The sequence below is a fragment of the Sphaeramia orbicularis genome, chromosome 8 (assembly GCF_902148855.1).
Source record: "Sphaeramia orbicularis chromosome 8, fSphaOr1.1, whole genome shotgun sequence".
NCBI classification, from domain to species: Eukaryota; Metazoa; Chordata; class Actinopteri; order Kurtiformes; family Apogonidae; genus Sphaeramia; species Sphaeramia orbicularis.
Genome location: NC_043964.1, coordinates 20,341,982 through 20,361,328, shown reverse-complemented (window position 1 = coordinate 20,361,328; position 19,347 = coordinate 20,341,982). Strand labels below are relative to the sequence as shown.

At 34.1% G+C, this 19,347-nt stretch overlaps 1 protein-coding gene across 1 annotated transcript; it reads left to right on the top strand.

Moving 5' to 3' along the window:
• The first annotated feature begins 5,544 nt into the window (after positions 1-5,544).
• Positions 5,545-18,378, top strand: LOC115424669 (coenzyme Q-binding protein COQ10 homolog, mitochondrial). The gene is made up of 5 exons (XM_030142048.1): positions 5,545-5,758; positions 11,026-11,178; positions 11,288-11,480; positions 12,933-13,034; positions 17,860-18,378. The coding sequence occupies exons 1-5, from the start codon at positions 5,655-5,657 to the stop codon at positions 18,010-18,012; spliced, it is 705 nt and encodes a 234-aa protein (XP_029997908.1). The 5' UTR covers positions 5,545-5,654; the 3' UTR covers positions 18,013-18,378.
• Positions 18,379-19,347: the final 969 nt, after the last annotated feature.

Sequence of the window (19,347 nt, the reverse complement as noted above, 5' to 3'; positions counted from 1 at the left end):
TTAATGATTTATTGGTTCAAGCTTTACAGGGTGCAGAACCAAATGCAATACTCTGGACAGCTTCATGGGTATAGATGGATGTACGTGAAATGCAGAGAATGTGGACAACAGGTGAGGAAAGAGGATGTGAGATTGGCAGTAAAGGAACTGTACATCCATCTATTTCCCCCACCCCACTTTGCGAGATTTCGTCTTTTTTTTTCCACCCATAATTTTTTTCCTCCCTTTGTCCCTTAGGGGGCTCCATACTTAAGGGGTTTGGTAGGAATCAGTGATTGTGGGTAGAGAATTAAAGAGGAGTAATTATTTCAACATTCACTGTGACTGTGACAGGTCACCTTTAGTCACCTGCTGATCACATGACCAACATGTTTGTGTTGAACTTGTTGACTCATTTCATCACACAGTATCATTTAGATGTGAACTCACCAGTCCAGCCGTCACCTTTCAGTAATTCAAGTAATTAATTTGGCCGTTACAACAGATATTTTACAAATGTTTACAGAGTAACACTAAATGTGATTTCTGTATTTTTTATATTATGAGAAAAATGGGACTTAAAGGTGATGCAGTGTTTGGTTTTGGTAGAACATGAAAGTTTGTGAAAGAGGACAAAAATCCTGTTTTTCTAGCAGCTAAGCCTGGAGATGAACTTTGACCTCTTCTGTTGCGACAAGAAACTATTTATATAAAAGTTCTTCTGACACAGCTTTTGTACGGTGTGTCCACATGATGACAGTTTGGGTCACGTTAATAATTAAGTGAACTTTTCAAGCGTAAGTGAATGTCAAATGTTGGTTCAGTGTCATCTTTACAAACTGGTGACATCAGTACAATGACTTTAAGATAAAATATACGCTCAGTTCAAAGCATTCAGTCCAAGTCTTATGTCAACAATGGTTATCCTCCTGACGACAGGTGCATAACGTATAATACAGGTGATTAATATCCAGTGGCGGACCGTGCATTTCACACCTAGGCCTTCATTAGTGCTCCGTCTGAATCAATCCACCCTTTAATAACTATTTTATGGTTATAAAATCATCTTATTATGCAGAAATGCAGTACAAAGAGCCGTTGCATCACAGATAGATAACTCGTGTAGCCACAATAAATGCCTTTACTGAATAAACAAACCCAGGGTCCACAAGTCTCCTTCTACTGCAGCTACAGCTGCAACACACATGAGGCCTCAGTCACAAATGCCGTTACGAATGGCTATGAACACTATGCAAACAATTTATGGACCATTATATGTACAAATACAAACTGTCAAGACGGAGTGAATGACTGGTCTCAAATACACGGTGCAGAACATATAAAGAATAAAGTCTGTTATTAACAGAAAAATAAACTTGAAACAAATCTGCAGAGATAACTCAGAATCACATCATTTTCTCACGGCGGCCTCAAGATGTTCTTGTGTTTTGAACAGCAGCCGTACCGACTTCATAAGACGGGTGTTAGAAACTACTGCTGCCTCCATGAATGTCTACGAACTCCAGAACTCATACGAACCGGGAGATTCGTACGAACCCATCGTTCCAAATTTGTGACTGAGGCATCAATAATAACCTCATTAACTCGCAATATTATTTAGAAAAATAGCAACATTTTACTCACCAAAAATTCTGATTTGTTCACAAAATCCATCCTCCTTTCTTTCCTCAAAAAGAGTTCAACTCCTCTGTTGTACAGATTATCTGTGTGGGTACCAGGGGTACGGGTCGTAGTTAGTGCAGTGACAGTGACGGACAAATCCTTTTCCTGGTTGTGACTGGCTTGCTAGCTTCAGAATTGTCCGACCTTTCTGAACAATGTCCAGCTTTTCTGGAAAAGTCCGTCTTGAAAATGGCTTTGACAATAAATCTGCATCCGAATCCATTTCTTCTCCTCCTTCAGCCGCTGTGTTTTGACTGCACAGCTGTTAAACCAACACATCTATATTCCTGTTGGTGCAGCTCGCTACAGATGTAGTTTGCTAGCTTTGGCTAGTCCGCTCTCTGACTATCCAATCACAGGGTGTGAATATGCTGACGTTATACGCCTGCTGGAGGGCCCTGGTGTGACCAACTCAAAATCTGACTGGTTGAAGCAACAGCGTCATCAACACTTATGCTTTGCTATAGAGGGCCTCCAGAACTGATTGTGAAGGCCTCCAGGCAGACTTCTGTGACTGTGAGCCTGCCTGGCAACAAATGATGGCTGAAATGTGATTGGTTAAATGCTTTAATATGAAAATACATGTGTGGAAGCAGCACAACCAGGGGAAAAGCTAAGAAAGGAAGCAGACAGAGCATTTGGAATTATTTAATAAGTATTCATGGACAAAATATAATTAACATCAGTCTGTGATTCAGATATTTTTTTAGGCCAGTAGAGAAGGTCTTGCAGGCCCTGACGGCCCACCACTGTAATATCTTAGGAAAGGTTAAAAAGAGAGAAAAATTCATTTTGGAGCTGATACAAAAGTCACACTGGGTCCTTATTGAGTTAAATCATTGGAATATTGTGCACAGATGAAAGGAGGAACCTTCAGCTGTGTTAAGTGAGTTATATCTGTTCGTTCAGGGACCTCAGACTGAGCCAGGGCCAATTTGAGCCGCAGCCATTCACTGTGTAACTGTTATATCAGCCTGACACCGTTAAGCCCCTCGGTCCAGTCCTTTATCTGCTGAGCCGGCCTGTCTGAACATCCACCACTCACTGTTCTGGTCTATCTTTGATAGGATTTACGGAGCTTCTTAAATCCCTGCCCGATCAAGTGTCCCACTTAAAGTGTGAAATGGATCCAACACCACTGACTGAAGTGTCAGCCTTTAGATAGAGCCAGTACTGTGGAGGTGGTCTTGGGTTACATGGCCTGGATTTAACTTGATTTTATCTTTTATTTTGTACAGATACTGTGTTCATTTTATACGTAATGCCAACATTTTTCTTTTCTTTTCTTTCTTTCTTTTCTTTTTTTTTTTTTTTTTTTCACAGTTATGTCAGTGTCTATGCAGCTGTCTTGGAAACAACATTTTTAATCTCTGGTAATGGTTTTTAATCTCATGATTTTTTATTTTGTACAGATACTGTGTACATGATTATGTAATGCCTAAATTTTTCTTTTCTTTCTTTCTTCTTTCTTTCTTTCTTTCTTTCTTTCTTTCTTTCTTTCTTTCTTTCTTTCTTTCTTTCTTTCTTTCTTTCTTTCTTTCTTTTTTTTTTTTTTTTTACAGTTTTTATCAGTGTCTATGCAGCTGTCTTGGAAACAACATTTTAAATCTCCTTTTTTTAAATTTTATTTTGTACAGATACTGTGTTTATTTTATATGTGATGTCTACATTTTTATTTTATTTTCTTTCTTTTTTTCTTTTTTTTTTTTTAATTAATTTATTTTTTACAGTTGTATCAGTGTCTATGCAGCTATCTTGTCTTGGAAACAACATTTTTAATCTCCGGTAATGGTTTTTAGTCTCTTGATTTTTATTTAATTTTGTACAGATACTGTGTACATGATTATACAACGTCTAAATTTTTCTTTTCTTTTCTTTCTTTCTTTCTTTCTTTCTTTCTTTCTTTCTTTTTTTTTTTTTTTTTTTTTTTTACAGTTGTATTAGTGTCTATGCAGCTGTCTTGGAAACAACATTTTTAATCTCTTGATTTTTTATTTTATTTTGTACAGATACTGTGCTTATTTATATGTAATGTCTACTTTTTTATTTAATTTTATTTAATTGTATATATATTTTTTTTTTTTACAGTTGTATCAGTGTCTAGGCAGCTGTCTTGGAAACAACATTTTTAATCTCTCGATTTTTAATTTTATTTTGTGCAGATACTGTGTTTATTTGCATGTAATGTCTACATTTTTATTTTATTTATTTATTTTTTAATTATTCACTTCTCAAAGTTGTATTGTACTGTAACCTTTGCCGAACACATTCAAACCCTTTATTTTAATGTTGTTCTCTGTCTCCCCTTAAAAATGCAGAAAAACATACACAAAAAATATAGGTTGTTATTTTTATTGCTGATCATGAAAATGTGAAAAATGTGTTATCAAATAAAAGTGACTAAAGAAGAGTGAAACAAATAGTGACTCCTGTAGGCCTATATGTCACTTTCATGTTAGACTCTTTGAAAACAGTGGCTTAAGGCCCATATTTAATCCGTTTAACTTTTTTCTCTCTATATCTCCACATTTTCATTCCTGATGCTCATCACTTTGCACTGCCCCTATGAAATAAACTAACAAATTATACACCTTTAACTGGGAACATGAATGTGGTTTGATGACACGTCATATATATTCTATCATGTTCCCACTCCACAATCCTACTGGACTGACTCCTGTCTGTGTTTAGTTTTTGGATGAAAACATAAAAATGAACTTTTAGTTTCTCCTGTGGATCATTCAGTTCTATTTATCTGTTCCATACCTCTAAACCACAGGCAATTTATTCATCCATTTATTCATCTGTTTGATTGATTGACTGATTGATTGATTGAATTAATGATTGAATGATTGGTTGGTTGATTGAATGAATGAATGAATGACTGGTGGGTGGCTTGGTTGATTGATTGATTGATTGAATTAATGATTGAATGATTGGTTGGTTGATTGATTGAATGAATGAATGAATGAATGAATGATTGGAGGGTGGCTTGGTTGATTGATTGATTGATTGATTGATTGATTGATTGGTGGGTGGGTTGGTTAGTTGGTTGGATGAATGAATAAATGATTGATTGATTGATTGGTTGGTTGGTTGGTTGGTTGGATGAATGAATGAATGAATGAATGAATGAATGGATGGATGGTTGATTGATTGATTGGATGAATTGATCAATCAATCAATAATTCATTCATTCATTCATCCTATCAATCAATCAATCAATCAACCAATCAATCATTCAATCAATCCGTCAATCAATCAATTGGATGATTGGATGGATGAATGAATGAATGAATGAATTATTGATTGATTGATTGATTGATTGATTGGTTGATTGGTTGAATGAATGAATGACTGATTGATTGATTGATTGAATGAATGAATGAATGAATGACTTGTCTATTGATTGACTGATTGATTTTCAGTATATTCAGAGTTTATGACCAGGTTGATTTGAAAACATACAGTATATGTACAGTGTTTTAGTTTGTATGATTTTCTTTCCTGCTTTCTTTCTTCGGGCTCTTCATGTACTGTTATTTCTCTATCTATCTATCTATCTATCTATCTATCTATCTATCTATCTATCTATCTATCTATCTATCTATCTATCTATCTATCTATCTATCTATCTATCTATCTATCTATCTATCTATCTATCTATCTATCTATCTATCTATCTATCTAATTCATCCATTACGCATTTACTTTGGAGTTCGACGTCACCTTCCTAACCCTTGTACCTGTCCTAAACCTGTCTGATGTCTCTGTCTGTCTGTCTGTCTGTGATTGGTCCAAACTGGCTCCTCCCACCGGTGCGTCACGCTGGTTCTCACACCGTGGAGAAGACTTTCATTGTGGGTAGTTGCGGACAGACGCCGGACTGTGGGATCCGTGGGACTGAATCCACCGCCGTCCTCTCTCTCCTACAGACTTTTTTTTTTTTTTTTTTTTTTTTTTAACATTTTATCCTCATCTTCATCTTCATCATGGCCAACAGGACGAGCCCCCTCCTGTTGAAGGCTCTTCTGGAGCTGACTGAAGCCCACTCCTCCAAAGCCCTGCGTGGAACCTCCAAAAGACCAAACATCAGGTGGGTGAGGGGTCAGGGTCTGTTCCAAAAGGCGCAGATGGAAAAGTCATCCCCAAAGTAGCAAAGTACTGTAACTTCTAACTTTTCAGGTGTTTATGATAAGTGAAGTTGATGTTTGAATTAAATATTTTAGATCTTTATGAGTTTCCAGCGCTGAAAATGTGCGCAAAGACGCAACGATGTGCGGAGGAATTCGGACTGTTTGCACTGCAATGATCCGCCATTGAGATTCCAATGAGAGAGAAGGGTCTGTTATCAATAGGATCTTTTCCACCAAAAGCCCAGGAACTTTATTACCAGGAACTTATTTTGGGTAAAAAAAAAAAAAAAAAGTTCCTGGTAATTGCGTTTCCACCACACGCCAAAGTTCAGGGCAATTTATTCCAATCAGGTTGATGATGTATGAGGAGCAGTAACAGAACCTGTAGTCCAGTTCATGTTCATTCACAAACTAACCTCTAGTTCAATAAAATGACACAGTACTGTAACTGGACATGTTGGGTTTTACTGGTTGTTGAATCACTTAATCCATCTGGAATACATTTTAAATGAAGGCAATCATCATTACATATCCTTAATTTGTGTTTAAAAATGGTAGAACATGTATTTTCAACTTCTCATTCCTTAAACTCAATTACATCTAACTTTAAATGTGATGGATGGTTGTGTTTCATTTCTATTGTTTTACAGATATACTCCAGGTTCAACCCTAAAGTCAGACAGATTTACTCAAATGCCTATTTAACCCTGACCATATTTTCAGGAGAAAAACGCCTAAAAAGACCTACCCAAAGTAAATGAAGAATTACTTCACAATAATAAGGTTCATATGGATGTTCTTGGTGTCTATGAACATTTAGAGACCTCACAGAATCTATTCCCATTGTCTAAAATATTGTATCTATTACTATGCCTGAGTAAACCGTAACAAACTAAAAGAGAAATTGGAATTTTTTATCCTTGCCTGTTTTTTTTTTTTCAGCTGGATTGACGATGATATGCATAAATTAATTGTTCGTGTTGGAGATTTTTAATAGCGTATATTTCACCCCACAAAGATAAAAAATCATGTTTGAACATTAAAGTTTGCACTAAAATACACTTTTGATGTACTTTTATTAACATTAGGGTCTAAACTTTGAGCAAAAGTTGAAAAAGAACATTCATTGTTCTGATTTATTATATTTTTATAGTAGATGAATATTAATATAATTTTTTCGGCCCGCGGGCAGGCTGATAGAGCTAAAGGGGTTTATTTGACTGCATATTACTTATAAAAGTACTTATACTCTACTCATATTTTGATGCCTTGTATTATTAGGTTAGATTTTTTTTTTTTTATTAAAAATTGAAACAAAACAAAAGGTGCACAAAAACAAGGTACCTTGAGATTAAAAGGGAAATAAATAAACACGTGTGAAAGGTTCAGGCTTCTGGACCAGGGTCTGGACCAGCTAGTCCAGGACAGCCAGTCTGGAACTCCATGGTCCCGGTCCCTGTTTCGCTTTCGTACAGGAAAAGTAATAAAAATGCTAAAATGAATAACAGAACACACGATGACAGATTCCTACTAGTGTGATGTGACATGTGACATGTCTGACCTGAGCCACTCTAAACAGCAGTAGACGATGGACAGCTGGTATAAAAGTAAATTAAAGAATCATTTTATGCATTTTTTTCTTTTTCCAATACAAATATAAACTGGTTTTGACGCATTAGAACAGGGGTGTCAAACTCATTTTAGTTCAGGGGCTACATTCAGCCTAATATGATTTAAAGTGGGCCGGACCAGTAAAATAATATAGATAATAGGATAAGAACTTTTGAGTAAAAAAAAGTACATTCTGTAATTAAAATGTTTACATCTACGAATAGTACTTGAACACAGCATGAACAAATATGAACAACCTGAAAATTTGTTAGTAAAATAAGTGCAATGTTAACAATATTATGCCTCAGTTTATCATTTATACATGTGAATCACAACTTAGAGATCACAGTGGCTCTACAAATACACAAAACATTAAATAAAAGGGAGAATATTATTAAAATTCCACATACTTCTCTTAAGACATTTCAGATATTAACATTTTTTGTAAAAGGATAGTCTGTAAATGTGAACATTTTTGTGCAATTTTACTTCTTTTTACACTAAAACAAAGAGACAAATTTACAGTTTTCATTATTTATAGGTTATTATGATAGTCTTTTACTGGTCTGATCCACTTTAGACTGAAATGACCTAAAGTGATTTTAACATCCTTGATTGATATTATCTTCAGCGTAATTTTTGCATTCCACAAATTCATCCCAGGGGCCGGACTGAACCCTTTGGCGGGCCGGAATTGGCCCCTGGGCCGCATGTTTGACACCTGTGCATTAGAGCATTAAGCCTCAAAAAAGACTGAACCAAAAATAAATACATAAAAAAAGAAGAAAAAGAAATTGAAAGAAAAAGAAACATAAAATGGACTTAACTGTATTTGTTTTTTTGCATTTGATAAGATCATGTGCCTTAGTTTCATCTGATTCAGAAGAACCTGAAGTTCCAGTCTGGTTCATAGTTTTATAATCTGTTTACTTTCTTTTTTACTTTCTTACTTTACTTTCTGTCTTTGTCTACTTACTTTACTTACCTCCCAAAGTTGTGCTATATATATTGAGTGGATTTATGTCCAAATGTAAGACACACAAGTTAAAACGTTTTATTTTATTATTGTTGTCTCCTATCCCCTCTTAAAAACATATTCCCGAAACATACACAAAAAATGCCTGTTGAATCCCTTTACATTTTGATTATTCATCATGATAATGAAAAATGTGTATGAGCAACAAACAGTGAAACAAATGGTTTCTTAATAGATTATACTTTTTCACAAGTAAACCTCTGAATGTCCAAAAGAAAAAGTGATGGCACTGAAAATATGTTTAAAAAAATGCACTTTACAGGAGTTTTTCAAGCATGTGACTGGATTAGTGGATCAAAGGTCATTGACACTCCCTGTGAAAGATGAGGAAAATGGAGACTATCATGTCAGGTGATGTTAGAGCCTTTGTTCTTGGAAAATGTCCTGTCCTTCCTGGAAGAGGGATCCTCTGATGTGGTTTTTCCTGAGGTTTCCGCCATTTTTTTTTTTTAAATGAGAAGTTTTTCCTCTTTCGAACCAAGGTTGAACAAACAGAGCGTGTTTATTCTGTACAGATTCCGAAGCCATATGAGGTGAATCTGTAATGGATTCAGTGTAGAAAATTAAATAAAATACATCCAGGGTGTTACCACATGTTTAATAATATGTTCCTGTGCATTCTTTAGCTTTTTGTAGTTGTATCTGACAAGAAATGTTGCATTTTATATAATTTTTTTAAATGGTGATATAAATACTAGTCCACATTTTCTTGCATGTACAGCTGCAGCGTTAACATTATTTCCAACCAGGACTGTCAAACACATACAGCCCAATATGTTCCCAAGCAGGGTGGACAAGGAAAATGGGGTTTATTTGACTGCATATTACTTATAAAAGTACTTATACTCTACTCATATTTTGATGCCTTGTAAATGTACAGACATTATTAGGTTAGATTTTTTTTTTATTAAAAATTGTAACAAAACAAAAGGTGCGCAAAAACAAGGTACCTTGAGATTAAAAGGGAAATAAATAAACATGTGTGAAAGGTTCAGGCTTCTGGACCAGGGTCTGGACCAGCTAGTCCAGGACAGCCAGTCTGGAACTCCATGGTCCCGGTCCCTGTTTTGCTTTCCTACAGGAAAAGTAATAAAAATGCGAAAATGAATAACAGAACACACGATGACAGATTCCTACCAGTGTGATGTGACATGTGACATGTCTGACCTGAGCCACTCTAAACAGCAGTAGACGATAGACAGCTGGTATAAAAGTAAATTAAAGAATCATTTTATGCATTTTTTCTTTTTCCAATACGTATATAAACTGGTTTTGACGCATTAGAACAGGGGTGTCAAACTCATTTTAGTTCAGGGGCTACATTCGGATAAATTTGATCTGAAGTTGGCTGAACCAGCAAAGTTATAATGTAATAATATATAAATAATGTCAACTCCAAATTTTTGTCTTTGTTTTAGTGTAAAGAAAAAAAAAACATTAAATTATGAAAATACTTTTATAAACTATCCAAACAAAAAAGATGTGAATAACCTGGAAAAAACTGAAAATTCTTAAGAAAAATCAGTGCAATTTTAACAATATTCTGCCTCAACTTATAATTTCTATATGTGCATTATGGATCAGATCTACAAAGACACTAAATACTTAGTAACAGGCAGAAAATTGTTCAAATTGTACTTAATTTTTTTTTTTTTTAGACATTTCAGGTTGTTCATATTTGTTCAGGTTATTCATGTTTTATTATTACGGGATAGTTTGTAAATGTAAATATTTTCATAATTTAATGTTATTTTTTGCACTAAAACAAATTTTAAAAAAATTGAAGTTGTTAACTCAAGATTTTTTTGCTTAATTCAAGATTTTTTTTGCTTAATTCAAGATTTTTTTTTTTGCTTAATTCAAGATTTTTTTGCTAAATGTAAGATTTTTTGCTTAATTCAAGATTTTTTTTACTTAATTGAAGATTTTTTTTTGCTTAATTCAACATTTTTTCCTTAATTCAAGCTATTTTTTTTTTTTTTGCTTAATTCAATTCAAGACTGTGGAATTTTTGCACTTTGCAAAAACATCCAACGGGCCAGATTGGAACCTTTGGTGGGATGCATTTGGCCCCCGGGCCACATGTTTGAGGCCCCTGTTTTAGTGTAAATACATGAAAACATTTACATTTACAAAGAGAAAAAATTGGAGTTGTGAGTATTTATATGTTATTATGACCTACCTTAGATTGAATTGGTCTGAATGTGGAACCTGAACTAAAAGGATTGTTAATAGCTTAGTGTAATTTTTGCATTTCACAAATTCATCCCAAGGGCCGGACTGGACCCTTTGGCGGGCCAGATTTGGCCCCCGGGCCGCATGTTTGACACCTGTGGTTTATATCATCAGTGTAATTTTTGCATTTGGGGCCAGATTTGACCATTTTGCAGGCCAGTTTAGGCCCACAAATCATATATTTGACACCCCTGCCCTAGACTGTGGCGTCCGTCTTTGCTCTGTCAGAGTTTTAAAATGAATCTAGAACTATTTCACACTATCATCAGTGTAAATCAGACTCAGAAACCAGACCTGCAGACCAGGGACTTAAATCATGTCTTCATTATTCCTTTTCTGTATTAGATATTTGAGTTCCTGTGGTGTTTTGGCAGCAAGGAGGCCCAGTCTGCCCCTCTTCCCTGACACCCCCACCATCACCCCCACCCGCAGCTTCATCAACCTGGCCGCTCCCATCAACACCCGACGAATGGAGTACGCCGAGTGCCGGACAATAGGGTATGATTCGATACGATTACTAGCCACCATTTCACTGAAAAATGTAATGTTTGCTCAATAAAGTCAAAAAGTGAAAACCTGGAGTGTAATGTGTTATCTCCATGCTTAGGTATACTCCAGAGCAGATGTACAACGTGGTGGCTAATGTGGACCAGTACCAGCAGTTTGTTCCCTGGTGCAAGAAGTCTCGGGTCATGAAGTCACAAAATGGCGACATCCGGGCAGAGCTTGAAATCGGTTTTCCTCCTATTGTAGAACGCTACACCTCTGAAGTCACCATGGTCCCAAACCACCAAGTCAGGGTAAGCCTTAGCCCCCCCCCCCCCCCCCCCCCCCCCCCCCCCTTCCATGCCCAGTTCATTGAAACGTTTGACAGTAGTCACTTTTCCATTGGACATCTGCGCAAAACTTTACCAATATTTCCAGAAGTGTGTGATGTCGGTTTTTCCTTTAAATCACAAATGCGATGATTTGTTTATTTATTATCACGAGATGACATGAGAAGTCATTCCATAAATATGGTGTTGATTTACAGATGTATTCATTATTATTATTATTATTATTATTATATATTACCCCTCTATCTCGTACTAAATTAAAAAATGATCGGGTTTCCTGGTGTGTCCACACATACCACGAAATGTTTCTTCTTTTTCGCTTGTTGTAACGTATGTCAGCATCCGATTTTTTTAATTCACCTGACTAGGGGTGTAAGAAAATATCGGCTCTGCAATATATCGCAATACTTCACTTCACAATACTGTATCGATATTAAAAAGTACTGTATCGATATTTTTAGGTATTTATTCAAATGCAGATATTGTAGAGGTTCATTTTTGTTTTTTTTGTTTTTGTTTTGTTTATATTTTATTTATTATTGTTTAACACTCTTATTAAATAATGTTAGTTCCTTTGTTGAGATTGAACTAAAATGCTGTTCTGATGTTAGTTCTGAACTAATAGAATATGAACATTTGAACAGGATCTTAAACTGTAATGTCTGTAAAACATCATTTCAGTTTGAACACAGGAACATTTTGTGATAAAACATTAGATTCTGTTGTGATCAAATAAAAATGTGTTTAGTATTTGTGCAGATTTCTGGTGTAATTCAATTCTTCGAGGAAATCATCTTTTAAAAAAGAAACAAAACCACTAAAAAAAAAATTGCCTTTTCAACAGTATCGTGATATATCGTATCGTGATCCTAGTATTGTGATTTGTATCGTATCGCCACATTCTTGCGAATACACAGCCCTACACCTGACTCTAGTTGTGAAAAAAGGTCTTCCCATTGCAGTTTTGCGTGATATACCATTTGCGCTACGTCAAAAAACCACCTCTTGCCAGCCCAAAAACTTTTAATCGAAAAATGAGACTTTTGGCGAAATTATCATTTTTCCATTAGGTAAATTTTGATGCGCAAGTTATATTTGCGCAATTTGATGGTCAATAAAAAAGCGACTAGTGATATGAGATGATCCTAGATGATCCCTCTACTTCATGGAAGGTATGCAAATGATGTTCTTTTAATTTGTTTAAATACAGCTCGGTCATGGTGAGGTCATTCTATAAGCCTTTTGGGTTTCCGACCTCACCTGCACATTTTCGTACCCTCCTCTCTACCAAGAGAGATAGGTACATGTATTTGTTTTATTTTATATTTGTATGTGCAAATAAATAATAATAAAAAAAGAAAGATCCAGGCTTTGGCACAGGATTTGGACAAATAAATGGTGTTTGTGTTGAAACAGGCTGTGTGTAATGATGGATCCCTCTTCAGCCATCTTGAAACAATATGGAGGTTCACCCCCGGCGCCAAAGATCTACCAGACTCCTGCAAAGTGGATTTCTTTGTAAGTACACTATTTAGAATAGAATAGAATAGAATAGCCTTAATTGTCAGTGTGTGTATAATGGAATTAACGCTACCAGTGCTACAGAAATAAGAGTAGAACAAATATAAAAATACAAAAAAAAGGAAATATAATAAGAAATTTACAATTTAACAAGTTAACATAAGAGTAGAGTGTAGTAGAATTAAAAAAAAACAAACAAAAAAAAAACCTGGATAACATATGAACAGGCACAATTAATAGTATGTAACAATATGCATATCTATGAACAATATTAACAGTATTGTAATACCATGAATAACAGTATGTATATCTATGTAAAACAGTATGTATTCCTATGAACTAGGTCTATATAAAAATAGTGCTTTTTTTTTTTTTTTTTTTTTTTTTTTTTACAAATATTGGATTGTTATTGCAGGACAGATTATTATTATTTTTTTTTTTATATACTCATTGCACATATATAACAAGAGTGTCAAACTCATTTTAGTTCAGGGGCCACATACAGACCAATTTGATCTCAAGTGGGCCAGACTATTAAAATAATAATCTAATAGCCTATTAATAATAACTATACATTCTTTATATGTGTTTTAGTGTAATTTTAACATTATTATACTCAGCTTCTCATTTACACATTTGCGTTACAACTTGCAGCTCTACAAAGACACAAAATATTTAATAACAGCCATAATACTGTTAAAATTCCACTTATTTTTCTTAATAAAGTTCAGGTTGTTCATGTTTGTTTAGATTATTCAAAATTTTTGTGAAAGGTTACTTCATAAATCTAACATTTTCATCACATAATTTTACTTTTTGCACACTAAAACAAAAAAGGTTGTCATTATTTATAGGTTATTATGCTATTATTTTACTTGCACTTTGTATATTTTCCCCCTGGGTTGGGTTTGTCAGGCCAGTTTTGGACCGCAGGCTGAATATTTGACACCCCTAGCATATGAGATGTGTGAAGGGAATTAAAATCTACACTGCAAATACAATTACACCGAAGGGAATTAAGATAAGAGAGAATTAATGAAATGAACAGACTCGGTCATTATAACAAGGTAATTTTTCCCATGGGGCTCCATTGATCAAGTTGCTAAAGAAGAGACTAATTGCCCGTCTTCGCTGCTGTACTCTTGTGAATGGATTAAGGCGTAGAGGAAGTGTTGAGTAAAATCTCATTATGCTCTAAAATTAGTCAGTAGTACCACGTCGGTGTTCTTAGACGCCTGAAATAGCTGTAGTAGCAGGGAACAGTGTTAAAGAGCTGCTGACAGGACTCTGACCTCAGTGTTGGCTCAGAGTTCTTCAGGGTCAGGAAGGAAGTGACTGGGTTTCAATGGAACATGTTCACCAAGACGAGAAGGAAACAGAGTCTGACCGTCCAAAGACTTTTCAACTTTTACTTTGTTAACCTGTAGGGCAGGGGTGTCAAACTCATTTTAGTTCAGGGGCCATATTCAGCCCAATTTGATCTCAAGTGGGCCAGACCAGTAAAATAATGACTTAATAACCTATAAATAATGACAAATCCAAGTTTTTCCTTTTATTTTAGTACAAAAAAAATCCTCAATTACATTACGAAAATATTTACATTTTACAAAAAAAGATGTGAATAACCTGAAAAAACAGAAATTTCATTTGAAAAATTAGTGCAATTTTAACAATATTATGTCTCGACTTATTATTTATACATGTACATTACACACAATGTTACATAAACATTTGGTAACAGGCAGAATATTGTTAAAATTTTGGAATTTGGAACTAAAATTTGAACAATTTCTACAATATTGCATCTCTTATTACACTGGGTTACAAAAAAATGTTTTTTGCAAGTTGTCTAGGTTTTTCCAACTGAATTAGGACCATTTTGCACCGCTAAATCCAAAAATGACATCTGTTTTTCTCAATCAGGTCAGGTTTTTTTGCTAATTTGATTTTGAAAAATTTGATCTTCTCACAAAATTGATTACATTTTTGTGACTTTATCAGTTGATTTTTTTATACAGTTCTCACCCAAAATAGGTTTTAAGAGGAAAAAAAATCCTTTTCTAACAGGATTCCTGTTAGGTACAATGGTGTATTCACCGCAGATGTAGCAGAATACGTCAGGCTTATTTTTGTAAGATCTTCTAGTCAAAGCCATTTCATTCACCTGTAATATTAAAAAAACCATTAATCATAAATTGCCAAAAATTAAAATCTTCAGAACTCGTTTATTGCAAGAAGTATGAAAGAATTTTGTATCATATGATGTGAAAATGCCCATAAATGTAAGCAAAAATGTTAAAAAGCCAATATGTAGCATAGTTCAGAAAGTTGACCTGATTGAGCAAAATTAATGTGATTTTTGGATTCAGCACACCAAAATGATCCTAAATCAGCTCAAAAAACTTAAACAATAAATTTGTTGTTGACCAGTGTTATTAACCCTCCGGTATCCGGGTGTGCCTTTTAGGCACATTTTGCACTTCGTTTTAAAAAACTTCATATTATTTTTCACAGTTTAAATAAGGTTAGAATTCAAAAGTTGTTCATTTTTGCATGATCTTCAAAAATTCTGACCACCAACTAAAATTTGCACATTGTAAACAAAAGAAAATTACAAGACTAGCATCTGTCTCCCAAGTGTGCCTAAAACGCACTATTTCTTCCATTTGATATGTATGAATAGGGCTGACCTTGATTTACAAAAATAAAATCAAATTAGAGCAGAAAAATAAATCAATAAATAATATTTAATAGTTTGATTTATAGGTGTGCATTTTACGCACACTTGGTGACAGATGCGAGTATTTTTGAACATTTGACCTAGAGCCAAAAATAATAATGCAAATTAACCAATGTTGGAGTTAATCATTGACATATGCCAGGCTGCAAAAATCAAATAATATGTGATCCACTTTTAATGTAGTATATTGAAAAAAATATTTTTTTTGTGTTTTTTGCATAAAAAAAAAAAGGTTTGTTTACATTACAAACACGGCATTTAAAGGGTTAAAAAATGTGACAATTATTGAGTATTTGGTATTTTTATTTACGGCTCAAGCTGATGAAATAGAAAAAAAGTGTAAAAGAATTAAAAACAAACTATATGAAATTTTTTTTTTTACATTATTCCACAAGTGTGCGAAATAGACACACTTGGTGCTTAGTAAGGGCCTTGCTGGACGGGATACCAGAGGGTTAACACAACTATAGATCACAGTGGATCTATAAATGCACCAAACACTTAGTAACAGGCAGAATATTGTTAAAACTGTGCATTTCGGGTTGTTCATCTCTGGGTTTTTGTATGTATTTATTTGCATTTTATTGTGAAAGAATAGTTTTGTAAATGTAAATATTTTCACAGTGTAATCTTATTTTTTTCCACTTAAATTTTTTCCACATAATTTTTTACAAAAAACATTTGTAGTTGTCATATTTATGGGTTATTGTGTTGTTATTTTTATTTGAGATCACATTGGTCTGTATGTGGAACCTGAACCAAAATGATTTTAACAACCTGGAATGTTCAGGTTAATTTTTGCACTTTCATCCTGTGGGCCGGAACGGAACATTTGGCGGGCCAGATTTGGCCCCCGGGCCGCATGTTTGACACCTGTGCCTTAGGGGTTTGAGCCTATTTTGGCCATTTTTTGAGTACTTTAGATTTTGTCTTTATATCCTATGTAAAGAAATGTTTGCTCTACCCATGTTTGGTATCTTTTTTTTTTTTTTCAGCACAACCTCATCTGTCTCATCTATTATTTTTTCACTCTAACCTAAAAAAACACACAAAAAAATATAAAATCTGATTTGAAAAATGTATATAATTTATTGCATAAATAACACAAAGATGCTTCATGAACCTTTTCAAAGACTTTAAAAGTGAATATTGGTTCCAAATATTAGGTATATAAAATTGAAATTGTAATAAATTAAAACTATACTCAAATATTTGACATATGGCAGCTTAGCAAAGATAATAACATCACATCAAATTCAGGATCTATATTGACAGATTTAAGCAGATGGGAAGATGGGGGTGACTGACTGTGCAGTTATATCTTTATTTCAGCCTATATTTGTAATAGGTTTGATTTGTTTTGATTACCGCACTTTCCTGGGGAAAACGCCTATGTAAAGATCTGCTTTTATGTCAAATATTTGAGTATAGTTTAAATTTATTACTATTTTGATTTTCTGTACCTAATATTTGGAACCAATGTTCACTTTTAAAGTCTTTGAAAAGGTTCATTAAGCATCTTTGTGTTATTTATGCAATAAATTATATACATTTTTCAAATTGGCTTTTATATTTTTTGTGTGTTTTTTGTCCTTTTGTGTTTTTATAGTAGATTAAAGTGAAAAAATAATAGGCAGATGATATAGATGAAGGTGTACTGAAAAAAAAAAGATCCCAAACATGGGTATAGTAAACATTTGTTTGTATAGTATATAAAGGCAAAATCGAAAGTACTGAAAAACACCCAAAATAGACTCAGACCACAAAGGGTTAATACTTGAACCTTTCTGCCAAGAGAAAGTGCAATGTGCCAATTATTCTATTTGTTTTTGTTTTTTGTTGTTGTTGTTGTTGTTTGTTTTTTTTTTTTTTCAAAATACAACTTGGTTAAATTATTTCAGTGTGTGTATTAGTACTTTTTGAACATTTTGAGCACAATTTCAACAATACTGCGATAATAATGATAACCCTGATAAATTTGGTCACAATCACCATGATACGAAATTTTCATATCGTTACATCCCTAATTAGTAATAATTTGTTGGTATTGTGACTCATCTGCATTGGTTGTGTTTTCTACAGGTGTCCTTCGAGTTCAAGTCTCTACTTCACTCTCAGCTGGCCAGCGTCTTCTTTGACGAAGTGGTCAAGCAGATGGTCAACGCCTTCGAGTCTCGGGCCGCACTACTGTACAATAGCCAGCAGGGGGCGTCTGTGAGGAGGCGCTCAGCATAACAGCCATACTTCTGATCCCATCCACTCAGACCCGAACAACGCTCGTCCTCTCCATCCACGTTTGTCTTTTACAGGAGACTGGATCTTCTTTTTGCGTTCAATCGTATCTTACATTCTGGTTGACGTGTACATGGAATATACTTCAATTATTTATACAAACACCACATACTAATTTATTTACCTTCGTGTACATACGGGTATATATTTATTTTATGAAAAAAAGAAGTTTCAACTTATAAATCTGGACGAATGGTTGTTTTGTAAGTGTGTGGGACTGTGACTTTTGCTCAGTGTTAAATGTATGAGGATTATTACTGTAAGTCTTGTCTATGTTTTATCAGTAGAATAAAAAATTCTTGTATTAAATTTGTGTTTAAGTGTATTTTTTCCTATCTTTAACCCTTTCATGCATTCTGGTCACTACAGTGGACAGATATTCTACAGCTGATCTCTTGTATATTCATGGATTTTGTTGTTTTAGTTGCATATCAGCCAACACAATGGGTTTATGCACCATCCCATAATACACTGACATTCATACCATTACTGTAACTATGTTCTTGATAAACCTGATCTGCAGTAATATGATTGAGTGTAAATAAATTGCTAATTGTTATTAGACTGTAACTAACAGTTTTCTTAAAAATGTTTTTTTTTTTTAATATATTATCTCCATGAAGTGAGTAATAACTAGTATTAGAGTATGATAAAAGGTGAGAAAACATCAGGTGAGCTGCATCAAAAATGCTTTTGTTTCATAGTTTTCACACAGTATAGGGTCAAAACACAGTGATGTCCATCAGAGAGCAAACTTATTGATTACCATTCCAACATTTATTTCAATATAAAAGTAGTTCCTTGTTTTGGATAATCCCTTATGGACCAACTAAAGCAAAAACAAATTTAAAAGTTAAAACGTGGCTCATTTAGCAACACTAATCTGTCAAATTGTCTCAAAAATTTCCCATCAGTTAAATTTCATACTGTATTTTGACCCTATATCACTTTCTGATACATTTTAAATACATGTTTCTTTGCTTCAAAAATTAAACATATGGTGTCCAAATGAGTGGACATGTTTGTAACTCCATGAAAAACAGGTTAATTAAAAAAAAAAAAAAAAAATCAGTCTCATTGTTTTTTCATGCCTAAAGAGGAATAAAAACACTGAGGAAAAAAATCTTGACTAAGGTTATCATAATTCATGCATCAAAGGGTTAAAATGCCTCCTCAGATAAATGTCAGTAATTGAGGTCTAATGTTACAGTTCTATTCTGTCTTTTACTTATGTAGGTATAATTTTATCATTCACACATACACAAAATGCATTCACAT